Source organism: Chelonoidis abingdonii, chromosome 9 (assembly GCF_003597395.2).
Source record: "Chelonoidis abingdonii isolate Lonesome George chromosome 9, CheloAbing_2.0, whole genome shotgun sequence".
NCBI classification, from domain to species: Eukaryota; Metazoa; Chordata; order Testudines; family Testudinidae; genus Chelonoidis; species Chelonoidis abingdonii.
The window spans coordinates 19,186,219-19,197,523 of NC_133777.1; the positions used below are offsets into that span (position 1 = coordinate 19,186,219).

The 11,305-nt window shown below is 45.1% G+C and overlaps 1 protein-coding gene across 1 annotated transcript in view; it reads left to right on the forward strand.

Moving 5' to 3' along the window:
* ABCC6 (ATP binding cassette subfamily C member 6) overlaps window positions 1–11,305 on the forward strand; it is a 50,781-nt gene that overhangs the window by 20,829 nt on the left and 18,647 nt on the right. The window contains exons 11-19 of the mRNA XM_032790482.2: window positions 592–684; window positions 1,234–1,437; window positions 2,031–2,177; window positions 3,326–3,413; window positions 4,109–4,178; window positions 5,485–5,611; window positions 8,810–8,986; window positions 9,431–9,598; window positions 10,693–10,876. Of these exons, the coding sequence (XP_032646373.1) occupies window positions 592–684; window positions 1,234–1,437; window positions 2,031–2,177; window positions 3,326–3,413; window positions 4,109–4,178; window positions 5,485–5,611; window positions 8,810–8,986; window positions 9,431–9,598; window positions 10,693–10,876 (1,258 nt within the window). The remainder of the gene's footprint in view (window positions 1–591; window positions 685–1,233; window positions 1,438–2,030; window positions 2,178–3,325; window positions 3,414–4,108; window positions 4,179–5,484; window positions 5,612–8,809; window positions 8,987–9,430; window positions 9,599–10,692; window positions 10,877–11,305) is intronic.

Below are 11,305 nucleotides of genomic sequence, written 5' to 3' on the forward strand. Positions count from 1 at the left end.
CAAGCCTCTAAACCCACCTTGCCTCAGTGGCTACTGCCAGTCATCATCTAGCCCTCACTCACTGGGGCAGACTGCAGTCTGCAATGGCCACTGATCATTGGCAAGGGGTTAGGACCTGCTGTCTTTGCCTGTTCCCAGGCTGTATATCTGCAGCCCCAGTACCCCTGTAGACCTTCAACAAGGTCTGCAGCCTGGGGTTTTACCAGGCTGGAGCTCCCCAGCTCCCTTGTCCTATTCCCCAGCACTGCTCCAGTTCAGGTACCTTCCTCTTAGGCAGCTAGACCTTCTTGCTCCAGGGCTGGAGAGAGAGAGACTCCTAAACTCCTGGCTCACAGCCTTTTTATGGGGCCAGCTGTGTCCTGGTTGGGGCATGGCCCCAGCTGTGACTGCTTCCCCAATCAGCCTAGCTTGGCTGCTTTTAACCCCTGCTTATCAGAGTGGGGCAGCCACCCCACTACAGAGTGTTAGACACAAGCCTCAAGTGAGAAAACAGGCAAAGAACAAGGTGACCAGGAAAACTAGCATCTCTACAAATATTTCACTCATGTTTCTTGTGTTTCTACAGCAATCTCACTTCTTCTCTCCTGGCAGCTCCTGGGACCATCTGCCTTGACTGCAATTGGTGTATTTTTAATTCTTTTGCCTCTGAATTTCGTGATCACCAAGAAGAGAAGTCACTTTCAGGTACTTTTTTGCCTCCTAAAAATGCAAAATGTTTTCATTCGCATGTGAATTTCTGGAATTCAAGGCCTGGCATCACAGATTAAATCCTATCATTCTCACCCAAGTAAGGACCCCAGGGAGCCCAAGGATAAGGAACAAAACAGAGGTGATTACATGTAGGTATATTGTAATTGCACTGAGATGTGACTAAGTGATAGCTCAGTGTTTGTTGTCCATGCTGATCGTTGCTGTTTGAAAGGATCCCAGACATTCAAAGCCTCTGAAGATTGCTTATAGATTTAATGTGAGCTTTCTAATAGGATTATATTTTGTAGGTTCATAGACCAAAATTTTAATGTTTTTCTGCTACTACTAAAAAATTAAATCGCGAGAAGCTACAAAAGTAAATATCCAACCTAACAGAGCTACAAGCAAAGGGTCCACATGCTACTTAATTGCCCGGAGATCCCTTCCGAACTTACAGCCAGGTTTTCAAGGTGGTGTTCACAAAGACGGAATAGAGACATTTTCAGCATTCCTAATGACAGCCTCAATGGGCCTTTATTTTAGGAGGAACAGATGAACCATAAAGATAACCGAGCCAGACTCACCAATGCCATCCTCAGTGACATTAAGGTCATCAAACTCTATGGCTGGGAGAAAGCCTTTATGGAGAAAGTACTCGGTATCCGAAAGCAAGAACTTCAAGCTTTAAAAAGCTCTCAGATCCTCTTCTCGCTGTCTCTCTCTTCCTTCCACTCATCTACATTCCTGGTGAGCAATTCACTCTCTTTTACAGCACACAGCCTGTTATTTCCTTAGCACCATAGCTGTGCTTGGCACTTTATAGACAAATCCAATAGACAGATGCCTGCCTAGAGAAATTTATAATCTAGTCAGCTGATTCTGCAGTGGGTCTCCTGCAGATCCCTACACCCACACAGGGCCCACAAGGGCATGAAGCTCTGTGCAAGTCCAGGGGTCCACCCACACCGAGCTCACTGCAGGATCAGGGCCTCAATATTTTTTTTTTTTTATAATGCACTGTTGCCTTTGCTGCTGTCCCAGCCCAACAAAATACGTTATCTAGGATAGCCTTCTCTCTGGAGGGGAATGTTCATGTCACTATCTCACTGTATTTGCAGTGCTGCAATGATCTCCAAAGCACAATAAGTGGCACAATCAGATTGGCTTCACTGTCACCAGATTATAAAAACTTTGCTTCTAGAACTCACAGGACAATGTAAATGGGTGTGGCGGATGCCACTTGGGTTTTACAAAATGAGTCCTGGGAGAATGATGCACTATTTGATCACTGCTTTGCTGGTCTGTGAATACTAGTTTGCTTTCCCTTTGCTCCCTTGCAGATTGCATTTGCCATGTTTGCGGTCTACACCCTGGTGGACGAGCAGCACATCCTAGATGCTCAGAAAGCCTTCGTTTCTTTGACCCTGATCAACATTCTCAACACTGCTCACTCTTTCCTGCCATATTCCATAAATGCCGCTATACAGGTTAGTTGCAGGCTATGTTCTCGTTTGCTTGATCATTACTTTCCTTTGCACATTGCTGGTCCGAGGTGAAGGTAGGGATTTCTTACAGAGCGGCACACTCCTAGCTTAGGCCATGTGGGAAAGGCCATAGGAATCAGGGAGTGGAGCATGAGGGCATACAGTCATCCAGATGCATCGAGCCTTCTGAGTTCTGCTGTACAGTCAATGTTCCATAGGGGTTAGCAAGAGCAGTTTTTTCACTCTGTTTTAGCTGTCATCATGAAATGTAATGTTAATGATTTGGGTTTATATTCATTCACATGGAACAACAAGGATGTATTGAGATCAGGGGCAGTCTTAGGGATAGGTTAAGTAGGCTGCCACTTATCCCATATAGCAAGATGGGACCGTATCTTCCAGGATGCCACATCTAAGAGTCTGACGAAATAGCATTGTGATGGTCAGACTCAGCAATGGGCCGATTCCAATCCACTCTTCTGCAGCTGGGAAGAGGGTGAGCTCCAAACTCCTGCTTCAGAAATGTTTTCTTATTTCTGGCCCATTCCTGTGCAGAAGGCACCACTAGATCTTGGACGTGCTCCAGGCTCCATTATACAAAGCGGGGTGATTAAAGCAGACTGAGACAGAAGGGGAAGGGTTCTCAGCACTAGCCCATGAGAAGAGGGGGAGTTGTGAGTGAGCAGGCTAACCCAAGCCAGGGAGACGAGGAGAAACATCTGCTGCTTCTAGCAGAAGTGGGGAAGCTGGGTTCTCTCCTGCCCTCCAAGATGACTGTCATTGCACCTCATTGAAAGAGCATTAGACCCAGTGAAAAAGGATTCTGGGACATATTTGGGAAATGATGGCCAACTGCAGACCTCTGAACAGAAAGAGGTGCACCCTTCCAGAGGAAGAAAGGACATGGAACGACTGGGTATTGCAGAGCTGGATGGGAACAAAGGTAAGTGGTATGGAGAAAGGACACCAACGCCCATCGCTGCCTAAAGCACCAAGAACACTCAACTATCAGTTTAATTTTCCACAAATAAACTGCAAACACCCAGACAATACCATTGCCATGGAAATGACTTGAGCTGGGCATTCACTTGAATTGTAACTCATTTACTATTTTAAATCCATTGGCTGGTTTGTGTGTTTTTAAATTTCAGGCCAAGGTTTCCTTAAGCCGTTTAGCTGCCTTTCTTAGTCTTGAAGAGCTGGATCCGAACAACATGAGCACAGTTACCTCGGACCACTGTAAGCATTGCCCTAGGGTGATTGCCCTCAGTGAGGAGAGCATAGCACTCCGCTTCCACTAGTGTTAGTTACACACAGCGCAGGGAGAGTGTGCCATGTAACATGTGGCTGTATCGCCATTATAGCCACTAGTTTCATTCAGTTCTCTCTGACGGATACAATTTTTATCCTCTACGTGTATTTTTCTTCCCCCAAAAAGAAATAATCCACTGCTGTCAATTAAGCTTTTAAGAGGAGGGCCAAGAGAAGATTTGATAGTGTTAACATTAAAATGCTTTTATAATAATTAACTTCCTAGAATGCAGGCCTTAAGGATCACTGAATAACTCAAGGAAGCAATGAGGGGCCTGCAGGCCACATCCTTGGCTAGTGTGAATCAGGATAGCTAGCCAGCTGAGGACCAGACCCACAAACGCTCGTCCCTAAGTCACTAGGACAAATCTAGCCACCAGCGGATATTGACCAAAAGTCACTATCTATTGGTTTGGTGATCCTGCTCTAGTTGCTAGTGTATACACATTCTACTGTGTGCACTCAGTTTGGTGATAATTAAACTGCATGAAACTTTTTTAAGCTATTGAGAACATAGGTGATTTATTACCTTGCAGAAAATAATTATGCAAATAGAAACAGGTACATTTATGTACCTATCTCTAAATACCCATATATGCCTTTCATGTCTCTTTATATGTTAGCACAGAATGGTATCACCGTAAGGAATGGAACATTCAGTTGGTGCAAAGGAAGCTCTCCTTGCATTAAAAGGTACAGGGTTTTGTTTCAAATAAATATGTCCAGCGATTCAGTGATCACCACCAGTGCTGATCAGCAGCCCTGCAGAGTGAATCCAGCGAGGTCAGTACAGGATAGTTAGAGGGATTTCTGAGCTAAATTTCCTACATTTTGTTTTTTTCTAAATTGCAAAATCAAACCATGCAAGACCTTTACTGTACCTGTGTCCATTCCAAATGTGGACACACTAGTAGGATGTCCCAACTCTATAGCTGATTCTCAACTAGGCACATGGGTATGTCAAACTGGCAGTTATCAGCCCAAACAAGAGTTTCGAGTGTCCTAATAAGACAACATGCTAAACAATCTGTTCCACTTGGCATTTAGCTGCGAAACTCGGAGTACATTTCCGAGACCTGAAGAAGAGCTTCTTGTGGCTCAAAAGTTTCTCTCACCAACAGACGTTGGTCCAATAAAAGATATTTCCTCACCCACCTTGTTTCTTTAATAAGATAGCTTCCTTTGAAAACTGGAACAGTCGTATGTCTTTCCTTTACAGTGCAAGCCATTTTATGCCGTTCCATATGTGAGGTCCATTCTTGTGACCTTGCAATGCACAGCAGTTCCAGAAATGGATAATATTATGAAACGCAATAACAAAAAGTTAAGCGTATGCAGTTGAAGGGTGGGGGGGTGTAGAAAACTGACAGTACCTGAGATGAGCTCAAGTCACAAATTTGGATCTGAATCCTGATTTTGAGCATGCCAAAATGCAAGGCCATTAAGATCCAGTACTTTGGCTGAACTGAAGAAGCTGGGGCACAGCTGGGGAACCACTGAAAGACTTGCCAGAAACAGACAGGAGTGGAGGAGCTTCATCGCTGCCCTGAACACCAGAGGCGTAATGGGAACATGATGATGATGACAACTTTGGTTTAGACCAAATACAAAGAGATGGGCCTGTTTCAACATTTACATCTAGATTTCAAATAGCCTCAAACAGGTTAGATCTGGGGTTTTGTTTATAAGAGCCCGTCCCTAGATGATAAAAAGCAATAATGAGCAGAATGGGACAATGGCATCCTGGCCAGAGACAGCTTTGATGGGATGAATTTTGAGCTGTCAGAAAAAAGAGATGGAAAGTTAGTGTGGCAGAAAGAGAGAGTTCGTTTGTCCCATATAACGGGGCCTGACAACTGGCAAAAGGAAAGGGAAGCAACTTTTTTCTCCTCTCTTTAAGAGACAATAGCAAAAATGTTGCTAGTTTCCCTTGCAAATGCTGCATCTGAAAGGTACTGACAGCACTAACCTGGGGAGATGCGGGACTCTCTTTTTGCAGGATAAATCTAACCGTACCCCAAGGCTGCCTACTTGTTGTGATTGGCCAGGTGGGAGTTGGAAAGTCCTCCCTGCTGTCTGCGTTACTTGGGGAGCTGCAGAAGTTGGATGGCTACGCAGCTGTTAAGGTAAAGCTCTCCCTGAGTGTTTGCTTTTGATCAGCATGTACGAGCAGTTACCATGCTGACAACGTTGCACATGGAGTCGCTGATATTTGGTGAAAACCCATCTTCTGCCAAACATTGAGGGAGGAGGGGCAGCTGAGCGAGGAGCCCTGGGCTGGCTGCAGAGTTGCCTCCCATCTTGCTCCAGTCACTTGGGTAATGACCTGGGACGAGGGGGGGCTGGGTTCTATTCTCTGCTCTGGCACTGACCTTCTGTGACAGCTTGGACGAGTCATTTTGCCTTTCTGTATCTCAGTGTTCCCATCTGTAAAATGGGGCTAATGACACTTCCCTTACTTTGTGAAGGGCTTTGAGATCTATGGGGAAATAGCACTCTATAAGAACCACTTACTGTTAGTCCTTGGGCTCTCATATTTTTGCATTACACAATGGCAGTAAGGTAAATCTAGGGAGGTGATTGTAAAACACCACATTTCTGCTCTATAGAATATATATAAAAAAATTCCCCTCTCACCCCTATGGGTGGTATGTGTCTTCCTCAACCTTGGGTCCTCTACCAGAGGCCTGGGAGTTTGAGAGTTCTGTGCAGTATCTTAGCTGTTCCTAGCACTGCACTCTTCTGGACAGAGAGCTCTGATGTTGTTCCTGGGATCTGTTTGAGCCACTCACCCAGCATATATCCCCTCTCATTAGGTCTACTGTAGTAGTAGCATTCCATCAATTCCAGGTTCTCTTGTCTCGTCTATGAATGGTTTGTTCCAGTAGCCCACTTATCGTCAGATTGTCCTGTTCCCACACATCGACGGCGGACCTTGTATTAATCCAGGCGACGTCCGAGCTGGCATGACTCTCCTAGTTCATGTCACTCTCATATTTGAGGTAGGCAGGTGAAGCGTTAGGGGTCTTTGCCAAGGACCCTTACTGGAAAGTTGGTACCAACCAGGATTTGAACCCCGGTCTCTCGTATCAAAGGGCGGTCTCCGTATCAAAGGCGGCGCTCTTAATCACTACGCTATCCATAATCACTACGCTATCCAGTCGCTCCTACATATATATATATAATATATATATATATATATATTATATATTATATATATATATATATATATATATATATATATATTCTCTGTCTCGTCTGCAAGGGGACAAGAACCGGCCAACTACCGCCAATAACCTGCCTCCCACAACATGGAAAGTCTTATCAGCATCATAGCTGCAAGCTACAGACCACATGGGCCAGTACATGAGCACAGCTCAGAAGGCATTGGGAACAACACCAGAGGCTCAAAAACACCAGTTGCTCATAGATAGAGCAGTCGCCCAAGACTCAAGGTCTAGACAGACCAACTGAGCACAGCCTGGATTGACTATAGGAAAGCCTATGACTCAATGCCGCACACGTGATCTGTGAATGTCGTGGCGCTATACAAGTCAACAGGACACTAAGGACCTTCCTCAAGAACTCAATGGGACTATGGAAGACACACTAGAAGTCAACTCAAGGCAACTTGCACAAGTGGCCATCAAGTGCGGCATATACCAAGGTGATGCACTGTCCCGCTGCGTTCTGCATAGGCTTAAACCCCTCAGCCAGATAATCACAAGGACTGGATACGGGTACAGGTCAGGTGAACTACCACACCACTCCTCTAAATGGATGACATAAGCTGTATGCTAAGAATGAACGAGACATGACCGCTATCACCTGACACGGATCTACAGTGAGGATATCGGATGTCATTCGGACTGAGAAGTGTGGCCGGATGGTATGAGAGAGGAAGGTAGTCAAGATGATGGGGTGAACTACACGGGCCACATGCAGACATACAGACCAGCTACAAGTACCTTGGCATCCCGCTCACAGAACCACTGATGAGAAGCAAGGAAGACAGCAACACCAAGTATCAACAAGGAAAGAAAGGTCTGAAGAAGCAGCTCAGTGGGAAGAACAAGATCCACGCATCAAACGGATACGGCCCTCGGTCACAGATACCCTGCCGGTATAGTGAGCTGGCCAAAGGAGGACATGGAGGCTGCCGATGTAAAACGGAAGCTCCTCACAATGCACGGAGGTTTCCACCCCAAGTCCAACACCCAGAGATTGTATACCAGCCGGAAAGAAGGCGGGCGGGCTTGGTGAGCGTCAAGGCCACTATCCTGGATGAAACTGGAACATCCAGAGTACATCAGTAAGATGGCCCCCAAAGATGAGCTGCTGAGAATGCCTGAGGCAGCAGCAGACATGGAGGAAGACCAAGCAGAAGAAGTGCCATGGCAAGACAAGACCTCATGGATGTACCATCGACAGATAGCTGAGGTGGCTGACATTGGGAAATCCTACAGTGGCTGGAAAGGGCTGGACTAAAAGACAGCACTGAGGCACTGATCATAGCAGCACAGGAACAGCACTGAGCACAAGATCCATTGAGCAGGGGTCTACACATAGAGAGGACCAGTGCAGACTGTGCAGGAGCCTCAGAGACAGTCCACACATAGTGGCAGGATGTAAGATGCAGCAGGAACAGCAAAACTGAACGGCACAACCAAGTGCTGGCATTGTGTACAGGAACATCTGCAAAGTCGTATGGGCTAGACCCTCCAAGGACCCAGAATGGGGAGATTCCGCAGAAGGTTGTGGAGAATTAGCAGGGCTAAGATTCTGTGGGACTTCCAGATCAGACGGACAGGCAGGTACTGGCCATCAACCAAGACATCACGTGGTAATTACAAGGAGCAGAAGACAGCGGTGGTGAATAGGTATAGCATGCCAAGTGACAGCAACATCCAGGAAGAAGAAATAGAGAAGCTGGGAGAAGTACCAGGGCCTGAGAAGAGGAACTAGAGGACGGATGTGGAAAGTGAAGGCCAAGTGGTCCCAGTGGTGGTAGGAGCCCTCGGGGCTGTGACTCCTAAGCATGGGTGAGTGGCTCCAACAGATCCGCAGGAACAACATCCAGAGCTCTCTTGTCCCAGAAGAGTGCAGTGCTAGGAACAGCTAAGATACTGCGCAGAACCCTCAAACTCCCAGGCCTCTGGTAGAGGACCCGAGGTTGAGGAAGACACATACCACCCATAGGGGTGAGAGGGGAATTTTTTTTTTTTTATATATATATATATATATATATATATATATATTTAGCCTCTGAGAGGCTTATGAAAGAGACAAATGCATTAGTGATTTCACCCATTTCCACTGTATAGGGCACAGTAGCTTACGTCCCCCAGCAAGACTGGATACAAAACGCTTCGGTGGAAGAGAATATCATCTTTGGAGACCAGATGGATGAAAGCTGGTATAACAGAGTGATTGATGCTTGTGCACTGCAGCCAGACCTGGAGAGCTTCCCTGCAGGAAGTAAAAGTGAAATAGGAGAGAAGGTATTTGACCAGTTACTATCCCCCGCCAAGCTTTTCATGAGTGCCCAGTGACTGTGGGTGCCCAGCTTGAAACACCTTAAAGGGAGAGGGCAAGTGCTCAGCACTTGCTGAAAAATCAGGCTCTAATTTAAAGGTGTCAGACTGGCCACGTGAAAGTTGAAGCACCCCAAACTAGGAGAAATGGGTGAAAAGAGCCAAAATCAACAACTCCAAACTGTCAAAGGGTCCCCTCCCGCACAGCTGCAGAAATGGATCACACAGAGCTGACTGCTTCTACCTTTAGTAAGGAAAGCACTTCTGGGATGAAGAGGGTACAGTGCTACATGAAATTTTATACAGCAAATGTATAAAGTGCCATTAAACTCGTTAAGTTTCAATGTAAGTTAGTGAAGAGGGTCAAAACACATACCAGAGCATATGAAATACATCATTGTATTTCAACAGGGGATAAACATATCTGGAGGGCAGAAACAAAGAGTGAGTCTTGCTCGTGCGGTGTACAAGAAGGCAGCTGTTTACCTGCTGGATGACCCCCTTTCAGCTGTGGATGCCCAGGTTGGACAGCATATTTTTGAACACGTCATTGGACCCAATGGCTTACTGAAGGACAGGGTACGTAAACAAATTCATATCCCCCATCATAAATAATAAACAAAAAAAATGACTTTGATCATCCAGCTTCTTTCAATGCCTGCCTTTGGTAGGAATAATCACCACATCCTATCGGTTTGCTCTCTGCCCTTGTTGAATATCTGCAGCGACAGCACCTTGTGGTGTTAAAAAAAATTTGTCCTAATATCTATCCCAAGTGTTTCTCTTTGCTTTCTTCTTCCTGAACGATGCTCTTTGTAGTCCTTATTCTTGTTGGAAACAATCTGAGCATCACCTCTAAGTGCAGTAGAGTGAAGAACTGGTCTGCTGTATGGTATTTTTGCAATCTATGCTGTGGCATGGGCTTTGTTTTGTTGGCATGTAAGTTCTAAGTGCCTGTGCTTTGTTAGTTGGCACTCTTTTGTAATTGACAAGTATGGAGCAGAGCATTCTGACAAAACCAGGATTTAAGTCCAACGTTAATGCATAAGTAGAATGGATTCTGGAAGTGCCGATTATTAGTCTAGTTAGTGTAAGATGTATGGGTAAGAGTTCAGTAAAAGGCTACATTAAAACAAGCAACCAGTGCTTACAGATGTCAAATTTGTATTCACAATTAGATTGTCTATCAGCCTGTCAATGTAATTATGAGATTGAAATTCAGAAAGAGACACACAGAACTGACTGTAGACTTAATCAGCACTTGCAAAGAGTTTGATTGTATATTAGAAATAGAGACATGCTCACATCTTATTTTGAAAAATCTTTACTGACTTTCTTCCCACATACAATTGTGTGGAAATATCCTTGGAATTTCAAATCAAAGGGCAACTTCGTACCAAGTGTAACTTCACCGAAGTTAATGGAGTTGCAGAAAGGATGAATTTGGCTCTAAGACATTCAAGTTAGTGACAATAAATCTGACCTAGAATCCGAGGAATGCCATCCAAGTTGAGAGGTTCAGTCTTGGTGGTAACATCAGTGGTGAAAACTGACTAGATCAATCGCATTGCCAGAGGCGCCCACCTGTGCAGTCCCTTCAGTAGACAGAAGAGGCTGTGCTGGGCAGCAGAAGGCTGAGGCAATTATAACTGGTATTTATTTATTTAAAGTAGACTCGTGTTCTGGTGACCCATGCAATCAACATTTTGCCCCAAGTGGACAATATTGTTTTGATGGTGGATGGAGAGATTTCCGAAACTGGCTCCTACCAAGAACTTTTGCAGAGAAACGGGGCTTTTGCAGACTTTCTCCATTCATATAACAATCCAGAAGAGAAAGAGGGCTGTGATTTACAAGGTACACCAACTGAATAACTCCCCTTTTGGTTTCATGGTTCATGTGTTTTCTGATTAATGAATGTTGTCTCAGTGGGAATCCACTGCTGTTCACACAGGGGCCAATCAATAATCATTAGCTTTTTTCTATTCATGAAATCTCAGGCATTTTCCCATGAGATCCCATACTGTGATGCATCCCGCTAAATGGGGCTATATAAGCACGATGCATGAATGCTACTGTCATAAATAGATAGCTAAGGGTTAATGTTTCTTTCACCTGTAAAGGGTTCACAAAGGGAACCAAACACCTGACCAGAGGACCAATCAGGAAACTGGATTTTTTCAAAACTCAGGGAGGGAATGTTGAGTCTGTGTCTTTTGTCTGTCTCTCGGCTATGAGAGGCTTCTTTCTATCTTCAAGCTTCTAATCTTCAGTTTCAAAGTTGTG